Source organism: Pristiophorus japonicus, chromosome 32 (assembly GCF_044704955.1).
Source record: "Pristiophorus japonicus isolate sPriJap1 chromosome 32, sPriJap1.hap1, whole genome shotgun sequence".
Lineage (NCBI taxonomy): Eukaryota > Metazoa > Chordata > Chondrichthyes > Pristiophoridae > Pristiophorus > Pristiophorus japonicus.
Window position 1 is genome coordinate 9,121,966 of NC_092008.1, and position 25,632 is coordinate 9,147,597.

The 25,632-nt window shown below is 54.7% G+C and overlaps 1 protein-coding gene across 1 annotated transcript; it reads left to right on the forward strand.

Moving 5' to 3' along the window:
* Positions 1-1,042: 1,042 nt before the first annotated feature.
* Positions 1,043-25,632, forward strand: LOC139240563 (transmembrane and coiled-coil domains protein 1-like). The gene is made up of 5 exons (XM_070869107.1): positions 1,043-1,702; positions 5,567-5,845; positions 11,005-11,828; positions 20,034-20,169; positions 25,267-25,632. The coding sequence occupies exons 1-5, from the start codon at positions 1,043-1,045 to the stop codon at positions 25,630-25,632; spliced, it is 2,265 nt and encodes a 754-aa protein (XP_070725208.1).

The window sequence follows — 25,632 nt, forward strand, 5'->3', positions numbered from 1 at the left end:
CAGGAGATCACAAGGTTTCGGGTGGGGTGGGGAGTGTGTATGTTGATACGTGAGGTATCGCGATTGTGGGGGGACAGGCTGGGTGGGCCAGATGGTCTTCACCTGTCCGTCATTGTTGCTAGACTTGTGTTTAAAAATCTCGCACCGTTTAATAAAGTCATCATAGGCAGTCCTTCGGAATCGAGGAAGACTTGCTTCCACTCTTAATACGAGTCCTCAGGTGGCTGAACAGTCCAATACGGGAACCACCGTCCCTGTCACAGGTGGGACAGACAGTGGTTGAGGGAAGGGGAGGGTGGGACTAGTTTGCCGCACGCTCCTTCCGCTGCCTGCGCTTGGTTTCTGCACGCTCTCGGCGATGAGACTCGAGGTGCTCAGCGCCCTCCCGGATGCACTTCCTCCACTGAGGGCGGACTGGTCTTTGGGCCCAGGGACTCCCAGGTGTCGGTGGGGATGTTGCACTTTACCAGGGAGGCTTTGAGGGTGGTTCCTGTAACGTTTCCTTTGCCCACCTTTGGCTCGCTTACCGTGAAGGAGTTCCGAGTAGAGCGCTTGCTTTGGGAGTCTCGTGTCGGGGGGCATGCGGACAATGTGGCCCCGCCCAGCGGAGCTGGTCGAGTGTGGTCAGTGCTTCGATGCTGAGAATGTTGGACCTGGTCGAGGACGCTAACGTTGGTGCGTCTGTCCTCCCGGGGGATTTGCAGGATCTTGCGGAGACAGCGTTGGTGGCATTTCTCCAGCGACTTGAGGTGTCTACTGTACATGGTCCACGTCTCTGAGCCACACAGGAGGGCGGGTATTACTGCAGCCCTGTAGACCATGAGCTTGGTGGTAGATTTGAGGGCCTGGTCTTCGAACACTCTTTTCCTCAGGTGGCCGAAGGCAGTGTTGAACCTTGTCGCCAATGTCTGCCCTTGTTGATAAGAGGTTTAATAAAGTATTCTGACACTGACCGCAGTTTTCTCTGTTCCGATCGCAGGACTCTGCTGAACGAGGTGTGCCTGGCAGAAGGGGTGAGGCGGAGGGCACTGGGGATGTGGCCATGAATCTGGTCAAGGACGACGTCAGCCCATCAACATCAATACACGACGTCAGCTCCAAGCTGCGACAGAAAGGCTCCAGTCTCTCGCGGGTCAACACCAAGGCCTTGACCAAGGGCGTCAAGCAGTTCTTCGGTAACCAGAAGGAGCCCGGGCCGCAGAACAACGGGGCCCAGGGCACGTCAGAACCCAGGACCGGCAACAAGTCGGCCTCCCTGCCGCGGAGCTATGCGGAGATGCCGGTCGACGAGCACCCCGCCGGTGCGCCCAACGCGACGGGATTGCCGCCCGTGGCCCCACCCTCCCGCCACCGCCGCTTCATCCCCAAGTCGCGCAGGAAGGGCCCGGCGCCGGCCGAGGAGCCAGCCGAGGAGGGCAACCCCTGGGCCAGGCTCGAGGTCCAACGGCGGCCCTTTGCCGAGCACGAGCCGCTCGTCACGCCGGGCGTCACGCCGGCCCCCTCGCCACGCCACAGCCCGCCGCCGCTGCCCATGAAGAGCCACTCCAAGTCCACCATCGACACCTTCCTGGGTATGGAGGTGGCACCCAGCGACGGCACGGACATCGCTGCCAAGGCCAAGGCCAAGCCCAGGGCGGACGACGGCCCCCGCTTCTCGCTGTACGGCAAACTCACCAAGATCAGGAGTGCAAAGAAGGACAAGGTGAGAGCGCGCGCTGGGACAGACTGGGCCGGGGCCAAGGCCGGGCGCTTTATTAACATTTTACCGGGGGAGCTCGAACATAAGGTGGGGGGGGGTCATTGAGGTCAGGGTCATGGGGGTATGGGTCATGGGGTTACGGGTCGTGGGGCTAAGGGTCATGGGGTAGGGGTCATAGGGGTAAGGGTCATGGGGTTAAGGGTTGTGGGGCTAAGGGTCATGGGGGTAGGGGTCATGGGATTAAGGGTCGTGGGGCTAAGGGTCATGGGGGTAGGGGTCATGAGGGTATGGGTCATGGGGGTATGGGTCGTGGGGCTAAGGGTCATGGGGGTAGGGGTCATAGGGGTAAGGGTCATGGGGTTAAGGGTCGTGGGGAAAGGTGCAGGGTCCTTCAGGTAACGGTCATGGGGGTATGGGTCATGGGGTTAAGGGTCGTGGGGTTAAGGGTCGTGGGGAAAGGTGGGGGCTCATTGAGGTAAGGGTCATGGGGGTAAGGGACATGGAGTAAGGGTCGTGGGGTAAGCGGCCTACATTATGGTGGGGGGGGTCATTTGAGGTAAGAGAAACATAGACATGAAGGTTACATATAAACCCACGAACAATGGCGGAAAGGCAAAGAGCACCCGGCCCAACCAGTCCGCCTCACACACCTGCGACACCCCTCACACTGAAACATTCTACACTCCACCCCAACCGGAGCCGTGTGATCTCCTGGGAGAGGCAAAAACCAGATAAAAACCCAGGCCAATTTGGGAGAAAAAAATTTGGGAAAATTCCTGTCCGACCCATCGAAACCAGTCCAGGAGATCACCCTGGCCGTATTCTATTCCCTGCAGTACTTACTGTTATATCTGCACCGGCCAAGAAAAAATCATACAGTCTAATCCCAAGACTCAGCTCCACTTCCCTGCCCGCCCCCTTATCCCCTTATCGGTTAAGAAACTGTCTATCTCTGTCTTAAAATATATTCAATGTCCCGGCTTCCACAGCTCTCTCAGGCAGCGAATTCCACAGATTTACAACCCTCTGAGAGAAGAAATTCCTCCTCATCTCAGTTTTAAATGGGCGGTCCCTTATTCTAAGACCATGCCCCCTAGTTCTAGTCTCCCCCATCAGTGGAAACATCCTCTCTGCATCCACCTTGTCGAGCCCCCTCATAATCTGATACGTTTCCATAAGATCACCTCTCATTCTTCTGAATTCCAATGAGTAGAGGCCCAACCTCCTCAACCTTTCCTCATAAGTCAACCCCCTCATCTCCGGAATTAACCGAGTGAACCTTCTCTGAACCGCCTCCAAAGCAAGTGTATCCTTTCGTAAATACGGAGACCAAAACTGCACGCAGTACTCCAGGTGTGGCCTCACCAATGCCGTGTATCACTGGAGCAAGACTTCCCTGCTTTTATACTCCATCCCCTTTGCAATAAAGGCCAAGACACCATTGGCCTTCCTGATCACTTGCTGTACCTGCAGACTAACCTTTTGATCATGGCTGATCTTTGACCTCAACTCCATGTCCTGCCCGCTCCCCATTGCGACATATTTTTTACAACACCACGAGCATATGACACGCAGATTGTCATCACGTGACCTTGTCACGTGACCCTTTGATCGTATTTACGTCAGTAGTCGAATTAACCCAGTCGTCCACCAGATGGGGCTCTAACGCACCCATATTCCGCGATTCCCTCAATATCCAAAAATCTACCGATCTCAGCCTTGAATATGCTCAAAGACTGAGCCTCCACAGCCCTCTGGGGCAGAGAATTCCACAGATTCACCCCTCTCTGAGTGAAGAAATTCCTCCTCCTCTCAGTCCTAAATGGCTGACCCATTATCCGGAGACTGTGTGACCCCTGGTTCTAGACTCCCCAGCCCGGGGGGGGGGAAACACCCTCCCTGCATCTACCCCGTCAATCCCCCTCAGAATGTTTCAACGAGATCACCTCTCATTCCTCTAAACTCAAAGGGATACAGGCCAAGTCTGTTCAATCTCTCCTCATAGAACAACCCCTCTCCTCATTGTTTGGGCAATCCGCCACCACCCTACCCTTCCCTTTGACAATCCGCCTTGCCCACCAACGCTGGCCCCCTCCATCCAAACCTCCGGCAGTTCTGGACAGCACATCTCCCCTCCAATGCTACCCCGCCCACACCCCGCAGACTACCTGCGCTCATGCCTCCGCGAGATTTCATCGCTTGACCCTCGCAACCGTCCCGTCCCCTCCTCCACACACCCGCCATTGGCCGCACGTCACCACACGCACACACTCGCTCACCTCCCTCAGTACTGCCCCTCCGACAGTGCGGCGCTCCCTCAGTACCGCCCCTCCGACAATGCGGCGTTCCCTCAGTACTGCCCCTCCGACAGTGCAGTCATCCCTCAGTAACGCCCCTCCGACAGTGCGGCGCTCCCTCAGAACCGCCCCTCCGACAGTGCAGTCATCCCTCAGTACCGCCCCTCCGACAGTGCGGCACTCCCTCAGTACTGCCCCTCCGAAAGTGCAGTCATCCCTCAGTACCGCCCCTCCGACAGTGCGGCGCTCCCTCAGAACCGACCCTCCGACAATGCGGCGCTCCCTCAGTACCGCCCCTCCGACAGTGCGGCGCTCCCTCAGTACAGCCCCTCCGACAGTGCTGCATTCCCTCAGTACCGCCCCTCCGACAGTGCTGCACTCCCTCAGTACCGCCCCTCCGACTATGCTGCACTCCCTCAGTACCACCCCTCCGACAGTGCTGCACTCCCTCAGTACCGCCCCTCTGACTGTGCTGCACTCCCTCAGTACCGCCCCTCCGACAGTGCGGCGCTCCCTCAGTACTGCCCCTCCGACAGTGCGGCGCTCCCTCAGTACCGCCCCTCCGACAGTGCAGCGCTCCCTCAGTACCGCCCCTCCGACAGTGCGGCACTCCCTCTGTACAGCCCCTCCGACAGTGCGGCGCTCCCTCAGTACCGCCCCTCCGACAGTGCGGCGCTCCCTCAGTACCGCCCCTCCGACAGTGCGGCGCTCCCTCAGTACCGCCCCTCCGACAGTGCGGCGCTCCCTCAGTACTGCCCCTCCGACAGTGCGGCGCTCCCTCAGTACTGCCCCTCCGACAGTGCGGCGCTCCCTCAGCACTGCCCCTCCGACAGTGCGGCGCTCCCTCAGCACTGCCCCTCCGACAGTGCGGCACTCCCTCAGTACCGCCCCTCCGACAGTGCTGCGCTCCCTCAGTACTGCCCCTCCGACAGCGCACTGGAGAGGGTACAGAGGAGATTTACCGGGATGTTGCCGGGACGGGAGAATTTTAGCGATGAGGAAAGATTGGATAGGCTGGGGTTGTTTTCCTTGGAACAGAGGAGGCTGAGGGGAGACCTGATTGAGGTGTATAAAATGAGGAGGGGCCTGGATAGAGTGGATAGGACGGACCTGTTTCCCCTTGGCAGAGGGGTCAACAACCAGGGGGCAGAGATTGAAAGTAATTGGGGGGAGGTTTAGAGGGGATTTGAGGGGAAATGTCTTCACCCAGAGGGCGGTGGGGGTCTGGGGTGGAACTCACGGCCTGAAAGGGCGGTAGAGGCAGAAACCCTCACCACATTTGGATGTGCAGCTTGAAGTGCCGTAACCCACAGGGCTACGGACCCAGAGCGGGAAAGTGGGATGAGGCCGGGTAGCTCTTGGTCGGCCGGCGAGGACACGATGGGCCGGGATGGCCTCCTCCCGCGCTGTAACATTTTATGGATTCCATCACACAACACAGCACGCTGCTCGGGGAGGGGAGGGGAGGAGGGCGGTGAAGCCTCTTGTTTTCCTGTGCTGGGTAACCACATCGTCAAACACAAGCGAGCGGCTCGGGAAACAGCACTGCCGACTGGCTGTATCGGCGTAGAGTGCACAGGGAGGTCACACCGCCAGGGCCCAGGCCACGGCGGAGGAAATCCTGCTCGGTGTTCAGTGCAGCGTTTGCCGACTCTGCTTCGGGCCGCTCTCAATAAGCAAGCGCGCTCCACCTGCCACGTTCCCGTCCGCCCCGGAGGGACCTCAGGGCAGAGACTGGCCCCCTTCCTCCCCCCGCGCCAAAAAAAGGCTTCATCTTTCGCCAAGGTTGCGATTTCCCCGCACCATGGTGCACCGGTTCGGCCTGCGGAGGAGGTGCATGAGCAACAGGGTGAGTGCTCGGGCCGTGGGTTTAACAGGCTCCCTCAGCGAAGCCGCCTCGGTGCACGAGGAAATAGGCGCGCTCCCGGCCCCTCAGTGCCAACTCCAGATTGGTGCTGCCCCAGTGCAGTGTTGTGGGAGCGCCGTACTGAGGGAGCGCCGCACCGCGCTGTCGGAGGGGCGGTACTGAGGGAGCGCCGCACCGCGCTGTCGGAGGGGCGGTACTGAGGGAGCGCCGCACTGTCGGAGGGGCAGTACTGAGGGAGTGCTGCACTGTCGGAGGGGCGGTACTGAGGGAGTGCCGCGCTGTCGGAGGGGCAGTACTGAGGGAGTGCTGCACCGCGCTGTCGGAGGGGCGGTACTGAGGGAGAGCCGCACTGTCGGAGGGGCAGTACTGAGGGAGTGCTGCACTGTCGGAGGGGCAGTACTGAGGGAGTGCTGCACTGTCGGAGGGGCGGTACTGAGGGAGCGCCGCACTGTCGGAGGGGCGGTACTGAGGGAGTGCCGCACTGTCGGAGGGGCAGTACTGAGGGAGTGCCGCACTGTCGGAGGGGCGGTACTGAGGGAGTGCCGCACTGTCGGAGGGGCGGTACTGAGGGAGCGCCGCACTGTCGGAGGGGCGGTACTGAGGGAGCGCAGCACTGTCGGAGGGGCGGTACTGAGGGAGTGCCGCACTGTCGGAGGGGCGGTACTGAGGGAGCGCCGCACTGTCGGAGGGGCAGTACTGAGGGAGCGCAGCACTGTCGGAGGGGCAGTACTGAGGGAGCGCCGCACTGTCGGAGGGGCAGTACTGAGGGAGCGCCGCACTGTCGGAGGGGCAGTACTGAGGGAGTGCCGCACTGTCGGAGGGGCGGTACTGAGGGAGCGCCGCACTGTCGGAGGGGCAGTACTGAGGGAGCGCCGCGGTGTCGGAGGGGCAGTACTGAGGGAGTGCCGCACTGTCGGAGGGGCAGTACTGAGGGAGCACCGCGGTGTCGGAGGGGCAGTACTGAGGGAGTGCCGCACTGTCGGAGGGGCGGTACTGAGGGAGCACCGCACTGTCGGAGGGGCGGTACTGAGGGAGCACCGCGCTGTCGGAGGGGCAGTACTGAGGGAGCGCCGCGCTGTCGGAGGGGCAGTACTGAGGGAGTGCCGTACTGTCGGAGGGGCAGTACTGAGGGAGCGCCGCACCGTCGGAGGGGCAGTACTGAGGGAGCCCCGCACTGTCGGAGGGGCGGTACTGAGGGAGCCCCGCACTGTCGGAGGGGTGGTACTGAGGGAGCGCCGCACTGTCGGAGGGGCAGTACTGAGGGAGCACCGCGCTGTCGGAGGGGCAGTACTGAGGGAGCGCCGCGCTGTCGGAGGGGCAGTACTGAGGGAGTGCCGTACTGTCGGAGGGGCGGTACTGAGGGAGCCCCGTACTGTCGGAGGGGCAGTACTGAGGGAGCGCCGCACTGTCGGAGGGGCAGTACTGAGGGAGCGCCGCACTGTCGGAGGGGCAGTACTGAGGGAGCGCCGCACTGTCGGAGGGGCAGTACTGAGGGAGCGCCGCACTGTCGGAGGGGCAGTACTGAGGGAGCCCCGCACTGTCGGAGGGGCGGTACTGAGGGAGCCCCGCACTGTCGGAAGTGCCGTCTTTCGGATGAGACATTAAACCGAGGTCCTGTCTGCCCTCTCGGGTGGATGTAAAAGATCCCGGGGCCACTATTGGAAGAAGAGCAGGGCGAGTTCTCCCCGGTGTCCTGGGGCCCAATATTTTTCCCTCGAACAACATCACTAAAAAAACATCTGGGTCGTTATCACATCGCTGTGTGTGGGAGCTTGCTGTGTGCAAATTGGCGTTTCCCACATTACAACAGTGAGCGCACTCCAAAAAGTACTTCCTTGGCCGTAAGGCGCTTTGAGACGTCCTGCAGTGGCAAAAGTCGCTATATAAATGCGAGTCTTTGTTTTGACCTAAGTTGAGGTGAGGGCCAATGGGAAGTTATTAGAACGAGCAAAGACAGGTTCACTCGGTCGATCCCGGGGGTGAGGGGGTTGACTTATGAGGAAAGGTTGAGGAGGTTGGGCCTCTACTCATTGGAATTCAGAAGAATGAGAGGTGATCTTATCGAAACGTATCAGATTATGAGGAGGGCTCGACAAGGTGGATGCAGAGAGGATGTTTCCACTGATGGGGGAGACTAGAACTAGGGGGCATGGTCTTAGAACAAGGGGCCGCCCATTTAAAACTGAGATGAGGAGGAATTTCTTCTCTCAGAGGGTTGTAAATCTGTGGAATTCGCTGCCTCAGAGAGCTGTGGAAGCTGGGAGATTGAAGGTGGAGAAAAACAGATTTCTGAGCGATAAGGGAGTGAAGGGGCGGGCGGGGAAGTGGAGCTGAGTCCATGATCGGATCAGCCATGATGGTATTGAATGGCGGAGGAGGCTCGAGGGGCCGAATGGCCGACTCCTGCTCCCGTTTCTTGTGTTGTTTTGTTTCTGACGGGCTTATCTGGATGACGGAAGCGGCTGTGGTTTTGATGGTGTAAACACGGCTGTGACAATGATGAAAGCTGCCTGCTTCTGCACTCATTGTTTCCTGAGCTGGGTGTATCTGTACGGGCTGCGAACTGTGACACCCCTCGCACGCGCGCCCACACCAAACAACAACATGAACCAATCCTGCCTCACTTTATTCCTCCCGTCCGACAAACGCTTGTTGAAACTTACCCGGGGAACCCGTTGAAGATTAACTTGAAGAAGGGGAGTTGGGGGGAATTTTCTCACCCAACTCGTTGTGGAATACGTAGCCAGTGTTCAGGAGCAGGGCATCCAAAAAGATGATTCAACAAGAAACGGGAGCAGGAGTCGGCCATTCGGCCCCTCGAGCCTGCTCCGCCATTTAATACGATCATGGCTGATCCGATCATGGACTCAGCTCCACTTCCCCGCCCGCCCCTTCACTCCCTTATCGCTCAAAAATCTGTCTATCTCCGCCTTAAATATATTCAGTGACCCAGCCTCCACAGCTCTCTGGGGCAGAGAATTCCACAGATTCACCAGAAGAAATTCCTCCTCATCTCCCATCTTAAACGGGCGGCCCCTTATTCTGAGACTATGTGCCCCCTAGTTCTAGATTCCCCCCACGAGGTGGAACATCCTCTCTGCATCTACCCTGTCAAAGCCCCCTCAGAATCTGATACGTTTCGATAAGATCACCTCTCATTCTTCTGAATTCCAATGAGTAGAGGCCCAACCTGCTCAATCTTTCCTCATAAGTCAACCCCCTCATCCCCGGAATCAACCGAATGAACCTTCCCTGAACTGCCTCCAAAGCAAGTATATCCTTTCGTAAATATAGAAACCAAAACTGCACGCAGTACTCCAGGTGTGGCCTCACCAATCCCCTGAAAAACTGGAGCAAGACTTCCCTGCTTTTATACTCCATCCTCTTTGCAACAAAGGCCAAGATACCATTGGCCTTCCTGATCACTTGCTGTACCTGCATACTATCCTTTTGTGTTTCATGTACAAGGACCCCCAGGTCCCGCTGTACTGCGGCACTTTGCGTGCCCCCAACAGCTCAGGTTACAATCCACGTTTGATGGCACGCACAGTTCATGAAAGGCCCTAAATAGGATCTCCATCCACCGCCTTGGTTGGGTAACCCTGACCCAACATTAATCTGCCCATTTTAGCCTTTCAATTTCAATTGACCCATCCCCGCATCCCCCCCTCAAGTCTCAACAGCTTTTTGGGGGCGAGAGTGCCAGAGATTTCCACTACCCTTTGTGTGAAGGAGTGAAGGAAGGAGTGAAGGAAGGAGGGAGGGAAGGAGGGAGGGAGGGAAGGAAGGAAGACGTGCTTCCTGACGTCACTGTACCAGTGCAGGTCTTCCCTCCCTCCTCGCTATGTGTGTGGGAGCTTGCTGTGCGCAAATTGGCTGCCGTGTTTCCCACATTACAACAGGGACTACACTCCGAAAGTACTGTAAAGCACGTTGGGACATCCGGTGGTCGTGAAAGGCGCTATATAAATTCAAGATTTTCTTCTTCTTTATTTCTTGTCTTCCTTCCTTCCCCCCCTCCTACCTTCCTTCCTTCCCTCCATCCGTCCCTCCCTCCTCCCTTCACTCCTTCCCTCCCTCCTTCCTTCGCTCCCTCCTTCCCTCCTTCCTTCCCTCCCTCCTTCCTTCCTTCTCTCCCTCCTTCTCTGCTTCCTTTCCTCCCTCCCTCCCTCCGTCCCCCCTTCCTTCCCTTCTTGCCGTGTGTGGGAGCTTGCTGTGCGCAAATTGGCTGCCATGTTTCCCACAATACAACAGTGTCTACACTCAAAATGTATTTCATTGGCTGTGAGGCGCTTTGGGATCCTTCCTTCTCTCCTTCCCTCCTTCCTTCCTTCCCTCCTTCCGTCATTTATTCCTTCCCTCCTTCTCTCCTCCTTCCCCTCCTTTCTTCCTTCCTTCTCTCCTTCCTTCCCTCCCTCCTTCACTCCTTCCTTCCTTCCCTCCTTCCATGGTTGTGAAAGGCGCTATAACAATGCAACTTCCTTCCTTCTCTCCTTCCTTCCTTCTCTCCTTCCCTCCTTCTTTCCTTCCCTCCTTCCGTCATTTCTTCCTTCCTTCCTTAATTCCTTACCTCCTTCTGTCATTTATTCCTTCCCTTCTTCTCTCCTCCCTCCCCTATTTTCCTCCTTCCTTCTCTCCTTCCCTCCTTCCTTCCCTCCTTCCGTCATTTATTCCTTCCCTCCTTCTCTCCTCCCTCCCCTCCTTTCTTCCTTCCTTCTCTCCTTCCTTCCCTCCCTCCTTCACTCCTTCCTTCCTTCCCTCCTTCCGTCATTTCTTCCTTCCCTCCTCCCCCCCCTCCTTTCTTCCTTCCTTCCCTCCCTCCTTCCGTCATTTCTTCCTTCCCTCCTTCCTTCCTCCCTTCTTTTCTCTCCTTCCCTCCGTTCTCCCACCCCTCGACGGGAGCGTGGGCTCGCGCGAGGCCTCGATTGCAATCGCCGGGAGCGCGGACCTGATGCCTCCCCCCACTGGCCTACCGCCCCCCCCCCCAACCCTCGGCCTCCACCCCCAGGCCTACCACGCCCCCTCCCCCAGCCCTCCGCCCCCCCCCCTCCTCCCCCGCAGGAACCGAACAGCGTTGAACCTCTCCTTTGGCCATTGTGTGTGTGTGTGGGTTTTTTAAAAAGTTCTGTTGTGTTTTCCAGGCCGAGCCGCCAGATGGGGCCAACCCGCTGGGATCGGCCAGCCCGCAGACCAGCAGCGTGGAGGAGCTGCCAGACCTGGACGGCCCCGAGCTGGCAGAGGAGGAGGCCCAGCTGGAGACGCTGAGGGGCGAGCAGGCCCTGCTGCAGCAGAAGGTCCTGCGGGTGGCGGAGCAGATCCGGGTCCAGCAGATGGGCCACGACGCCAACGTCTCGCAGTACCTGCGCCTGGTGGCCAACGCCGATCGCGGCCAGGCCCACCGCTTCAAGCAGGCCTTCGAGAAGAAGAACCAGGCCCTCGCCTCCGTCATCACCCAGCTCCAGCGCAGGCTGGCGCAGCACATCAAGCGACACCAGGACCTGGACCGGGCCATCAGCCTCCTGCAGACCGGGGACCTCACCTCGCTCGCCATTCAGCGGTACTCCCAGGCGGGCAACGACGCGCTGCTGGACGGCCTCTCCGTCATTTCCAGCGACACCACCATCCTCAGGTCGAATATGCATGACGTCGCCAGCCCCAAGGCGCCCAGCGACTCCCAGCACGAAGACGACTTCAAGGGCTCGCTCCGGCTCACCGACGACCCCTTCTCGCTCTTCACAAGCTTCCCGGAGGACCTGCAGGAGATCATCGGACTCAGCTTCAGCGACTCAAAAGCCAGGAGGGACTCTTTGGAGCGGCAAAACGTGAACTTTCTGCCTGTCCTGGAGGAGCTCAGCGAAATCAAGGAGACACAGATCAGCTTGGAGCTAAAGCTTAAACAAATGGCAGAGCAGTACAATCAGGATTACAGGACATTTGGAGAATCGTTAAATGAAGAGAAGTATAGGTATCCGCGACTTATTGCCACAGCTGGAGTACAGCGTGCAGCTTGGGTCTCCCGATTTAAGGAGGGATATACTTGGCAGTTCAGAGAAGGTTCACTCGGCCGATCCCGGAGATGAAGGGGGTAGTCTCATGAGGAAAGGTTGAGCAGGTTTGGGCCTCTACTCATTGGAGTTTCGAAGAATGAGAGGCGATCTTATCGAAACGTATCAGATTCGGAGGGGGGGCTGGACAGGGTAGATGCAGAGAGGATGTTTCCCCCTCGTGGGGGGGAATCGAGAACTAGGGGGGCACATAGTCTCAGAATAAGACGGAGATGAGGAGCAATTTCTTCTGGTGAATCTGTGGAATTCTCTGCCCCAGAGAGCTGTGGAGGGGCTGGGTCACTGAATATATTTAAGGCGGAGATAGACTAGATTTTTGAGCGATAAGGGAGTGAAGGGGCGGGCGGGGAAGTGGAGCCGGGCCCATGATCGGATCAGCCGCGATCGTATTAAATGGCGGAGCAGGCTCGAGGGGCCGAATGGCCGACTCCTGCTCCTGTTTCTTACGTCCTATTTCCTCTGGCAATTTCCTCCGCTCTTCTGACAAAGGCAAGGACCACCGCTGCGATTGTACGCCACAGGCCACAGCAGCGCCCCAATTCGAGGCCAAGCTGCCTTCCTTGACGCGCGAGGCCAAAACTGCGGGTGATGACTGGGCTCGCCCCTCTCCCTCCCCCCCCCACACCCCCCTTTGGTTTCTTTCACGGCGTCTCTCTCGCTCGCCCCGCCGCCGTTCCATCGCCCTTGCCGCCGTCGGTGCTCCTCCGGACTTTCCCCGCGCTCTCCAGGCCGCCGCTCGCCGCCCGTTTGGCGGCCCCGGCCTGCCGCCGGTGCTCTCCGGCAGCGAAGAGCGGCATCGCCAAGGTCCCAGGTCGGTGAATGGAACGCGGGCCGGTACAGCAGGAGCGGCGAGGTCGGGGGGGGCGAGGGAGCGGCGAGAGATTGTAGAGCGACGTGATCGGGGTCCAGGGGGAGGCGAGAGTTCGGGGGTGGGGGGGGGGGAGGGCCCAGGGGGCAGCACGGGGCCCAGCCCACACTGTGTGCGATATGTGGGCGCACTGGGTCCGTGCAGCAGAGCTGGTCTCCAGCTGTCCTGGTTGACCCTTGCCCCTGGACCCAGACCTCGCTCTGTCAAGCCCCGTGTGGTGGCTGGTGTGCAACGGCCACCCCATGTTAAAACAATCCACCCACAGGCATCTCCCACCCTTCAGGATGTAGTTCGGGATCGGGAATATTAGGTCCTTGATTGAAACACCTCGGAACTCATCCCTTTTTGGCGTGGGAGCAAGTTTCCTCGCTTCGAGGGACCGCCTCTGATGGACTTGCCCCTCTCCTTCCCCCCACCACCTTTCTACATTATGTTCTTATTAATGTTGGGGAAGTCCAGAACCAGGGGTCACAGTCTGAGGATAAGGGGTAAGCCATTTAGGACCGAGATGAGGAGAAACTTCTTCACCCAGAGAGTTGTGAACCTGTGGAATTCTCTACCACAGAAAGTTGTTGAGGCCAGTTCGTTAGATATATTCAAAAGGGAGTTAGATGTGGCCCTTACGGCTAAAGGGATCAAGGGGTATGGAGAGAAAGCAGGAAAGGGGTACTGAGGTGAATGATCAGCCATGATCTTATTGAATGGTGGTGCAGGCTCGAAGGGCCGAATGGCCTGCTCCTGCACCTACTTTCTATGTTTCTATAAGAAGAAATTAGGGCGGGTGACCAAAAGCTTAGTTAAAAAGAGATCGGGGCGGAGGAGCGGCAAATGAGGGCACAGGGCCCAGGAGAGGCGAGGGCCCAGGGGCAGCACGGGCCCAGCCCACACTGTGTGCGATATGTGGGCGCACTGGGTCCGTGCAGCAGAGCTGGTCTCCAGCCGTCCTGGTTGACCCTTGCCACTGGACCCAGACCTCGCTCTGTCAAGCCCCGTGTGGTGGCTGGTGTGCAACGGTCACCCCACGTTAAAAAAAATCCACCCACAGGCATCTCCCACCCTTCAGGATGTAGTTCGGGATCCGGAATATTAGGTCCTTGATTGAAACACCTCGGAACTCATCCCTTTTTGGCGTGGGAGCAGGTTTCCTCGCTTCGAGGGACCGCCTCTGATGGACTTGCCCCTCTCCTTCCCCCCACCACCTTTCTACATTATGTTCTTATTAATGTTGGGGAAGTCCAGAACCAGGGGTCACAGTCTGAGGATAAGGGGTAAGCCATTTAGGACCGAGATGAGGAGAAACTTCTTCACCCAGAGAGTGGTGAACCTGTGGAATTCTCTACCACAGAAAGTTGTTGAGGCCAATTCACTAAATATATTCAAAAAGGAGTTAGATGAAGTCCTTACTACTCGGGGGATCAAGGGGTATGGCGAGAAAGCAGGAATGGGGTACTGAAGTTGCGTGTTCAGCCATGAACTCATTGAATGGTGGTGCAGGCTCGAAGGGCCGAATGGCCTACTCCTGCACCTATTTTCTATGTTTCTATTGAGACCGAGACTCGATGCGCTGTCTCCTACCCGATCTCATTTCCCCGGGGGCTCCAATGTCTCGGGGTCCCTCCCCTCCCTCAGCCATCCTGTCCCCCAATGATCTACAGGCTTTTGACAGCCATTCTTGGTATCACCTAACCATTACTCCCCGATTTAAGTTACCCCCATGGCCTGCCCATTACAGCTTTGGTGAGGAACTGCACCACTGCAAAGTCACGGGGTAGAAATGTGCCTTTGGGCGGAGTACTGAATCGACCTCGCTGTTATAATCCCTGCCCAGTTCCACTGACCTTGGGGCTGAGGGACATCAGCGACGTGGAGTGGCTGGGGCTAGAGCAGAGAAGGTTACGGGTGAGATTTAATCGAGGTGTTCAAAATCATGAGTAAGTAAGTAGAGACAGAGGGCACGGGCTGAAGGTGATTGGCAAACGAATCAGGGGCGACTTGGGGAGAAAAGCTATTTTTCCTGTAGCGAGTGGTCCCGATCGCACAGGGAACGGTGAAATGGGCCTCTGTGTCGCGGGGCCGGGGAGCCTTGGTGAGACCACACCTCGAGTATTGTGTTCAGTTTTGGTCTCCTCATCTGAGGAAGGACGTTCTTGCTATTGAGGGAGTGCAGCGAAGGTTCACCAGACTGATTCCCGGGATGGCGGGACTGACATATGAGGAGAGACTGGATCAACTGGGCCTGTATTCGCTGGACTTTAGAAGGATGAGAGTTGATCTCATAGAAACATATAAAATTCTGACGGGATTGGACAGGTTAGATGCAGGAAGAATGTTCCCGATGTTGGGGAAGTCCAGAGCCAGGGGACACAGTCTAAGGATAAGGGGTAAGCCATTTCGGACCGAGATGAGGAGAAACTTCTTCACTGAGAGAGTGGTGAACCTGTGGAATTCTCTACCACAGAAAGTTGTTGAGGCCAGTTTGTTAGATGTATTCAAAAGGGAGTTAGATGTGGCCCTTATTAGTCAGGAAATTGTGTTCGGGAAATTGATGGGATTGAATTGATAAATCCCCAGGGCCTGATAGGCTGCATCCCAGAGAACTTAAGGAAGTGGCCCTAGAAATAGTGGATGCATTGGTGATCATTTTCCAACAGTCTATCGACTCTGGATCGGTTCCTATGGACTGGAGGGTAGCTAATGTAACACCACTGTTTAAAAAAGGAGGGAGAGAGAAAATGGGTAAATATAGACCGGTTAGCCTGACATCAGTAGTGGGGAAAATGTTGGACTCAATTATTAAAGATGAAATAGCAGCGCATTTGGAAAGCAGTGACAGGATCGGTCCAAGTCAGCATGGATTTATGAAAGGGAAATCATGCTTGACAAATCTTCTGGAATTTTTTGAGGATGTAACTAGTAGAGTGGACAAGGGAGAACCAGTGGATGTGGTGTATTTGGACTTTCAAAAGGCTTTTGACAAGGTCCCACACAAGAGATTGGTGTACAAAATTAAAGCACATGGTATTGGGGGTAATGTACTGATGTGGATAGAGAACTAGTTGGCAGACAGGTAGCAGAGGGTTGGAATAAAAGGGTCCTTTTCAGAATGGCAGGCAGTGACTAGTGGGGTACCGCAGGGATCAGTGCTGGGACCCCAGCTATTTACAATATACATTAATGATTTAGATGAAAGAATTGAATGTAATATCTCCAAGTTTGCAGATGACACTAAGCTGGGTGGCGGTGTGAGCTGTGAGGAGGACACTAAGAGGCTGCAGGGTGACTTGGACAGGTTAGGTGAGTGGGCAAATACATGGCAGATGCAGTATAATGTGGATAAATGTGAGGTTATCCACTTTGGTGGCAAAAACAGGAAGACAGAATATTATCTGAATGGTGACAGATTAGGAAAAGGGGAGGTGCAATGAGACCTGGGTGTCATGGTTCATCAGTCATTGAAAGTTGGCATGCAGGTACAGCAGGCGGTGAAGAAGGCAAATGGTATGTTGGCCTTCATAGTGAGAGGATTTGAGTATAGGAGCAGGGAGGTCTTACTGCAGTTGTACAGGGCCTTGGTGAGGCCACACCTGGAGTATTGTGTTCAGTTTTGGTCTCCTAATCTGAGGAAGGACATTCTTGCTATTGAGGGAGTGCAGCGAAGGTTCACCAGACTGATTCCCGGGATGGCAGGACTGACATATGAGGAGAGACTGGATCAACTGGGCTTGTATCCACTGGAGTTTAGAAGGATGAGAGGGGATCTCATAGAAACATATAAAATTCTGACGGGATTGGACAGGTTAGATGCAGGAAGAATGTTCCCGATGTTGGGGAAGTCCAGAACCAGGGGTCACAGTCTAAGGATAAGGGGTAAGCCATTTAGGACCGAGATGAGGAGAAACTTCTTCACTCAGAGAGTGGTGAACCTGTGGAATTCTCTACCGCAGAAAGTTGTTGAGGCCAGTTCGTTAGATATACTCAAGAGAGAGTTAGATGTGGCCCTTACGGCTAAAGGGATCAAGGGGGTATGGAGAGAAAGCAGGAAAGGGGTACTGAGGGAATGATCAGCCATGATCTTATTGAATGGTGGTGCAGGCTCGAAGATCCGAATGGCCTACTCCTGCACCTATTTTCTATGCTTCTATGTAACCTGGGTTCCTGCTCCTGATTGCTATGCAGTGAAGGCCCCCACTGTTGAATAGCCCGCTGTCGAGCCTCCTGTGAAGAATAGTCATTTGGAGAAAGGGGCCAAAAAGTTTGCTGTTGCCCGTGAAACTGCGCCCCAGTGTGAAAAATTTTGGTCTCCTTATCCAAGGAAGGATATACTTGCCATTGAGGGATTGCAACGAAGGTTCACCAGACTGATTCCTGGGATTGGGGGAGGGATTGGTATCGTCCTATGAGGCAAGATTGAGCAGACTAGGCCGATATTCTTTCGAGTTTAGAAGAATGAGAGGCGATTGTGATATCTTCTGTACGACCTCATAAACACAGCTTTAAGGTGGCTGATATCTTCAGGAACCTGTCAGGTGACATGTTGCCTCTTTATTGCTGCAAACAGCAACGGCTGCATTACCACATTAGCCCACTGGGTGGAAATATATATATACTACAGTGATCCCATTGAAACGCACAAAGTCCCAACAGGGCTCGACTGGGACGATGTTTCCCCCCCGGGCTGGAAAGTCTTGAACCAGGAGGTCACACAGTCTCAGGAGAAGTTGCAGGGTGGCACTGCGTTTGTCATTGGGCTACTGGGCTATAGAAACCTCAAAACTAGGAGCAGGAGTCGGCCATTCGGCCCCTCGAGCCTGCACCATTCAATATGATCATGGCTGATCCTCTATCTCAACACCATATTCCCGCTTTCTCCCCATACCCCTTGATGCCTTTTGTGTCTAGAAATCGATCCGTCTCCCTCTTAAATATATTCAGTGACTTGGCCTCCACAGCCTTCTGTGGTAGAGAATTCCACAGGTTCACCACCCTCGGAGTGAAAACATTTCTCCTCATCTCGCTCCTAAATTTCCTACCTCATATCCTGAGACTGTGAGCCCTTGTTCTAGACTTCCCAGCCCCGGGGAAACATTCTCCCCGCATCCAGTCTGTCCAACCCCGTCAGAATGTTATACCTTTCAATGAGATCCCCTCTCATTCTTCTAAACTCCAGAGAATACAGGCCCAGTCGACCCAATCTCTCCTCATACGGCAGTCCTGCCATAGAAACATAGAAAATAGGTGCAGAAGTAGGCCATTCGGCCCTTCGAGCCTGCACCGCCATTCAATGAGTTCGTGGCTGAACATGCAACTTCAGTACCCCATTCCTGCTTTCTCGCCATACCCCTTGATCCCCCTCGTAGTAAGGACTTCATCTAACTCCTTTTTGAATATATTTAGTGAATTGGCCTCAACAACTTTCTGTGGTAGAGAATTCCACAGGTTCACCACTCTCTGGGTGAAGAAATTTCTCCTCATCTCGGTCCTAAATGGCTTACCCCTTATCCTTAGACTGTGACCCCTGGTTCTGGACTTCCCCAACATTAATAAGAACATAAGAACATAAGAATTAGGAACAGGAGTAGGCCATCTAGCCCCTCGAGCCTGCTCCGCCATTCAACAAGATCACGGCTGATCTGGCCGTGGACTCAGCTCCACTTACCCGCCCGCTCCCCATAACCCTTAATACCCTTATTGGTTAAAAATCTATCTATCTGTGATTTGAATATATTCAATGAGCTAGCCTCAACTGCTTCCTTGGGCAGAGAATTCCACAGATTCACAACCCTCTGGGAGAAGAAATTTCTTCTCAACTCGGTTTTAAATTGGCTCCCCCGTATTTTGAGGCTGTGCCCCCTAGTTCTAGTCTCCCCGACCAGTGGAAACAACCTCTCTGCCTCCATCCTGTCTATCCCCTTCATTATTTTAAATGTTTCCATAAGATCACCCCCTCGTCCTTCTGAACTCCAACGAGTAAAGACCCAGTCTACTCAATCTACCATCCCAGGAATCAGTCTGGTGAACCTTCGCTGCACTCTCTCTATGGCAAGTATATCCTTCCTTCGGTAAGGAGACCCAAACTGCTCACAATACTCCAGGTGCGGTCTCACCAGGGCCCTGTATAACTGGAGTAAGACCTCCTTGCTCCTGTACTCAAACCCTCTCGCAATGAAGGCCAACAGACCATTGGCCTTCCTAACCGCTTGCTGCACCGGCATGTTAGCTTTCAATGACTGGTGTACAAGGGGACACCCAGGTCCCTCTGTACATCGACACTTCCCGAGCCATCACCCTTTAAATAACAGCATGGCATGTACGTCCTACTGAAAAAGGTGTTGGAATCTGTGGTTCCGGGCTGTGCAATGAGTTACTTGGGAAGGCCGTTGACCAGGTTCAAGAGGCCTCCAAACCTGTTCCAAGAGAGGGAGGGAGGGATCGAGGGAAGAGTGAGATGGGAGGGTGAGTTGAAGTCCTGTAGGACCCTAATGAGGGTCTTCCCAAGTTGCTAATATCCCCCACTCGAAGGGAACGCTGCCCACTGCCTCGTTGCCTTGACGGCTCCCCGTGCAGTATCCCACGGGCTAGACTTCCGCCCTGGTTGTCGGCAATTTTCTCGGCGGGACAGCTGTTTCACCGCCCGCCGAGAGTTTGTGACCTTTCCTTGGTATCGCCCACACCTGAAGACGCCCACGTGCAGCGCCAACAGCCACAGGCTGGGCGTGAGCTTGGCTTCAACCGCCACGAGACCCGCCCTGTAAAAGCTGCTTCAACCGGGCGTTCGGCGAGTACCGTACAAAGAAAGGCAAGCTAAAGGTACTTTAATTATTTTTTTAAAACGCCGATTAGGTTTAAAAGTGTCTTGGCAATGTTTTTTTTTTCTCCATTGAATTTTTTTTGAAAGTTTACACCCCTCCCTAGGCCCAACCGCAGCCTCGGCCTAAATTTTAACGACTTGCCGTCCATTCCGGTGGACGACCGCCCATGTTGCCAACTTTGCACTTGGCCGCCGAGAAAACTGCCGGCAATCAGTGTGGCAGGGCCCACTTTCTCGCCGGGCGATTTGGTGGCGTTAAAGATTTAAAAAAAAAAAATGGAAATTCTCGCCGGCGTTACTCACCGGGACCGAGCGGTGCTTCGCAGCGGGCAATCGGGCAATGAGGGGCTTTCGGGAACGCCTTGCCCCCACACCCCCCCCCTCCCTTATCTTGTGTTCCGGTACTGAGTTGGTTAACTTTCATTTAAGGTCCCAGCAATTGCAGACCCAACTGAACGACCTCATCGACCTGCACCAGAACGAGATTCTGAACCTGAAGAGTGAACTCGCCAGTCTCGAGGAGAAGATAGCTTACCAATCGTACGAAAGCAGCCGGGACATATGGGTCAGTATGAGCAGGGCGACCCGATAGGTACGGGAGCCAGCCTGGGCAGTCAGGTGGGGGGTGGGGGCTGGCGAGATGTGTACCTTTTACGTTTATCGGTGGATGCTCGTGGGCAAGGCCGGCATTTATCGCCCGTCCCTAACTGCCCCTTGAGAAGGTGGTGGTGAGCCGCCTTCTTGAACCGCTGCAGTCCGTGTGGTGAAGGTGCTCCCACAGTGCTGTTGGGGAGGGAGTTCCAGGATTGTGAAGGATGTGGGAAAATGTGAGGTTATCCACTTTGGCAGGAAAAATAAAAAAGCAATTTACTATTTAAATGGAGAAAGATTACAAAGTGCTGCAGTACAGCGGGACCTGGGGGTTATTGGGCATGAAACACAAAAGGTTAGTATGCAGGTACAGCAAGTGATCAGGAAGGCCAATGGTATCTTGGCCTTTATTGCAAAGGGGATGGAATATAAAAGCAGGGAAGTCTTGCTCCAGTTATACAGGGTATTGGTGAGGCCACACCTGGAGTACTGCGTGCAGTTTTGGTTTCCATATTTACGGAAGGATATACTTGCTTTGGAGGCAGTTCAGAGAAGGTTCACTCGGTTGATTCCGGGGATGAGGGGGTTGACTTATGAGGAAAGGTTGAGTAGGTTGGGCCTCTACTCATTGGAGTTCAGAAATATGAGAGGTGATCTTATCGAAACGTATAAGATTATGAGGGGGCTTGACAAAGTGGATGCAGAGAGGATGTTTCCACTGATGGGGGAGACTAGAACTAGGGGGCATGGTCTTAGAATAAGGGGACGTCCATTTAAAACTGAGATGAGGAGGAATTTCTTCTCTCAGAGGGTTGTAAATCTGTGGAATTCGCTGCCTCAGAGAGCTGTGGAAGCCGGGACATCGAATATATTTAAGGTGGAGATGGACAGATTTTTGAGCGATAAGGGAGTGAAGGGTTATGGGGAGCGGGCAGGGAAGTGGAGCTGAGTCCATGATCAGATCAGCCATGATCTTATTAAATGGCGGAGCAGGCTCGAGGGGCCGTATGGCTGACTCCTGCTCCTATTTCTTATGTTCTTAAGTCAGGATGGTGTGTGACTGGGAGGGGAACGTGGAGGGGGTGGTGTTCCCATGGACCTGCTGCCCTTGACCTTCTAGGCGGTAGAGGTCGCGGGTTCGGGAGGTGCTGCCGAAGAAGCCTTGGCGAGTTGCCGCGGTGCATCTTGTGGACGGTGCACACTGCAGCCACGGTGCGCCGGTGGTGGAGGGAGTGAGTGTTGAAGGTGGTGGGGAGCGGGGCCCATCGAGCGGGGCTGCTTTGTCCTGGATGGTGTCGAGCTTCTCGAGTGTTGTTGGAGCTGCAACTCATCCAGGCAAGTGGGGAGTGTTCCATCACACTCCTGACTTGTGGGTTGTAGATGGTGGAGAGGCTTTGGGGAGTCGGGAGGTGAGACACTCACCACAGAATACCCAGCCTCTGACCCGCTCTTGTGGCCACAGTATTTATGTGGCTGGTCCAGTGAAGTTTCTGGTCAATGGCGATCAGGATGTTGATGGCGGGGGATTCGGTGATGGTAATGCCGTTGAATGTCAAGGGGGCGATGGTTAGATTCTCGCTTGTTGGAGATAGTCATTGCCTGGCACTTGTGTGGCACGAATGTTACTTGCCACTTATCAGCCCGAGCCTGAATGTTGTCCAGGTCTTGCTGTATGCGGGCACAGACTGCTCCATTATTCTTCCCATAGGTGTGGCTCCCGGTGAGCTGGGGGAACCACACCGGTTAGAAACATGATTGCACGCCGAGTCCCAACTGGAATTGTTGGACATGCTTGGGGAGGGCTAACAAGGCGAGGGAGTACACGTTAAATGGTCAGACACTGAGAAGTGTAGAGGAACACAGGGACCTTGGAGTGCAGGTCCACAGATCCCTGAAGGGAGCAGGCCAGGTGGATAAGGTGGTTAAGAAGGCACACGGAATACTTGCCTTTATTGGCCGAGGCATGGAATACAAGAGCAGGGAGGTTATGCTTGAACTGTATAACACACTGGTTAGGCCACAGCTGGAGTACTGCGTGCAGTTCTGGTCACCACATTACAGGAAGGATGTGACCGCACTGGAGAGGGTACAGAGGAGATTTACCGGGATGTTGCCGGGACGGGAGAATTTTAGCGATGAGGAAAGATTGGATAGGCTGGGGTTGTTTTCTCTGGAACAGAGGAGGCTGAGGGGAGACCTGATTGAGGTGTATAAAATAATGAGGGGCCTGGATAGAGTGGATAGGACGGACCTGTTCCCCTTGGCAGAGGGGTCAACAACCAGGGGGCAGAGATTGAAAGTAATTGGGGGGGGATGTTTAGAGGGGATTTGAGGGGAAATGTCTTCACCCAGAGGGTGATGGGGGTCTGGAATTCACTGCCTGAAAGGGTGGATATAGATTTTTGAGTGATAAGGGAGTCAAGGGTTATGGGGAGCGGGCGGGGAAGTGGAGCTGAGTCCATGATCAGATCAGCCATGATCTCATTGAATGGCGGGGCAGGCTCGAGGGGCCAAATGACCTACTCCTGCTCCTATTTCTTATCTTCTCGTGAGCAACAGTCGGCCATTCGGCCCCTCGAGCCTGCTCCACCATTCAATGAGAACACGGCTGATCTTTGACCTCAACTCCACTTTCCCGCCCGATCCGCATATCCCTCGATTCTCTTAATATCCAAAAATCTGTCTATCTCCACCTTCAATGACCCAGCCTCCACAGCTCTCTGGGGCAGAGAATTCCACAGATTCACCAGAAGAAATTCCTCCTCATCTCCGTCTTAAATGGGCGACCCCTTATTCTGAGACTATGTGCCCCCTAGTTCTAGATTCCCCCACGAGGGGGAAACATCCTCTCTGTATCTACCCTGTCCAGCCCCCTCAGAATCTGATACGTTTCAATAAGATCACCTCTCATTCTTCTAAACTCCAATGAGTAGAGGCCCAACCTGCTCAACCTTTCCTCATAAGTCAACCCCCTCATCCCCGGAATCAACCGAGTGAACCTTCTCTGAACTGCCTCCAATGCGAGTATATCCTTCCTTAAATACGGAGACCAAAACTGCACGCAGTACTCCAGGTGTGGCCTCACCAATACCCTGTATAACTGGAGCAAGACTTCTCTGCTTTTATACTCCATCCCCTTTGCGATAAAGGCCAAGATACCATTGGCCCTTCCTGATCACTTGCTGTACCTGCAGACTATCCTTTTGTGTTTCATGCACAAGTACCCCCAGGTCCCGCTGTACTGCGGCACTTTGCAATCTTTCTCCATTTAAATAATAACTTGCTCTTTGATTTTTTTTTCTGCCAAATTGCATGACCTCACACTTTCCAACATTATACTCCATCTGACAAATGTTTGCCCACTCACTGAGCCTGTCTGTGTCCTTTTGCAGATTTTTTGTGTCCTCCTCACACGTTGCTTTTCGCGGCTTGTCGGTGGGGATGCTGCACTTTATCAGGGAGGATGTCCTTGAAACATTTCCTCTGCCCACTTTTGGCTGGTTTGCCGTGAATCAGTTCCTATCGAGTGGAGGGTAGCCAATGTAACCCCACTTTTTAAAAAAGGAGGGAGAGAGAAAACAGGGAATTATAGACCGGTCAGCCTGACCTCAGTAGTGGGTAAAATGATGGAATCAATTATTAAGGATGTCATAGCAGCGCATTTGGAAAGAGGTGACATGATAGGTCCAAGTCAGCATGGATTTGTGAAAGGGAAATCATGCTTGACAAATCTTCTGGAATTTTTTGAGGATGTTTCCAGTAGAGTGGACAAGGGAGAACCAGTTGATGTGGTATATTTGGACTTTCAGAAGGCTTTCGACAAGGTCCCACACAAGAGATTAATGTGCAAAGTTAAAGCACATGGGATTGGGGGTAGTGTGCTGACATGGATTGAGAACTGGTTGTCAGACAGGAAGCAAAGAGTAGGAGTAAATGGGGACTTTTCAGAATGGCAGGCAGTGACTCGTGGGGTACCGCAAGGTTCTGTGCTGGGGCCCCAGCTGTTTACACTGTACATTAATGATTTAGACGAGGGGATTAAATGTAGTATCTCCAAATTTGCGGATGACACTAAGTTGGGTGGCAGTGTGAGCTGCGAGGAGGATGCTATGAGGCTGCAGAGTGACTTGGATAGGTTCGGTGAGTGGGCAAATGCATGGCAGATGAAGTATAATGTGGATAAATGTGAGGTTATCCACTTTGGTGGTAAAAACAGAGAGACAGACTATTATCTGAATGGTGACAGATTAGGAAAAGGGGAGGTGCAACGAGACCTGGGTGTCATGGTACATCAGTCATTGAAGGTTGGCATGCAGGTACAGCAGGCGGTGAAGAAGGCAAATGACATGTTGGCCTTCATAGCGAGGGGATTTGAGTACAGGGGCAGGGAGGTGTTGCTACAGTTGTACAGGGCCTTGGTGAGGCCACACCTGGAGTATTGTGTACAGTTTTGGTCTCCGAACCTGAGGAAGGACATTCTTGCTATTGAGGGAGTGCAGCGAAGGTTCACCAGACTGATTCCCGGGATGGCGGGACTGACCTATCAAGAAAGACTGGATCAACTGGGCTTGTATTCACTGGAGTTCAGAAGAATGAGAGGGGATCTCATAGAAACGTTTAAATTTCTGACGGGACTGGACAGGTTAGATGCAGGAAGAATGTTCCCGATGTTGGGGGAAGTCCAGAACCAGGGGTCACAGTCTAAGGATAAGGGGGAAGCCATTTAGGACCGAGATGAGGAGAAATTTCTTCACCCAGAGAGTGGTGAACCTGTGGAATTCTCTACCACAGAAAGTTGTTGAGGCCAATTCACTAAATATATTCAAAAAGGAGTTAGATGAAGTCCTTACTACTCGGGGGATCAAGGGGTGTGGTGAGAAAGCAGGAATGGGGTACTGAAGTTGCATGTTCAGCCATGAACTCATTGAATGGCGGTGCAGGCTAGAAGGGCCAAATGGGCTACTCTCCTGCACCTATTTTCTATGTTTCAATGTTTCTCTGTTTCAAGCTCCCAATTCTCGGGTGCTCACGCCTCGTCGCCGTTTGTTTTTTTTTCTTTCTGTCCGCGCAGGAGGTGCTGGAGACGTTCCAGACAAAGATGGGCAGGCTGGAGCACGTGCAGCAAGTGGTTCAAGGGGAGATGCTGGACCACGGCCGGACGCGGGAGCTCCTGGGCAAGTCCGCCAACGTGCTGCTCATGCTCTTCGCCGTCGTCCTGATGCTGATGTCCACCGTCCACGCCCTGACCCTGCCCTTCGTGAGAACGCGGGCCCGGCTCGTCGCCAGCGCCCTGGCCCTCGGCATGCTGGTCGTCGCGTGGTACGACTCGGGATTCGTCTGGGTGCTTTTTGCCCGAGGCAGCGGAGGGGCGGACTCCGGGGGGCGAGAGAGACGGGGCAGCTACCCGACGGAGGGCCCAATCGGACGTGCGCCGTAG

Bases quoted from the DNA above. Each gene is read 5' to 3' on its own strand.
- LOC139240563 (XM_070869107.1), top strand. From the start codon at position 1,043: ATGAATCTGGTCAAGGACGACGTCAGCCCATCAACATCAATACACGAC. The intron at 5,846-11,004 runs GTGAGTGCTCGG...TGTGTTTTCCAG, and splicing joins GGAGGTGCATGAGCAACAGG to GCCGAGCCGCCAGATGGGGC. The intron at 20,170-25,266 runs GTCAGTATGAGC...CTGTCCGCGCAG, and splicing joins AAAGCAGCCGGGACATATGG to GAGGTGCTGGAGACGTTCCA.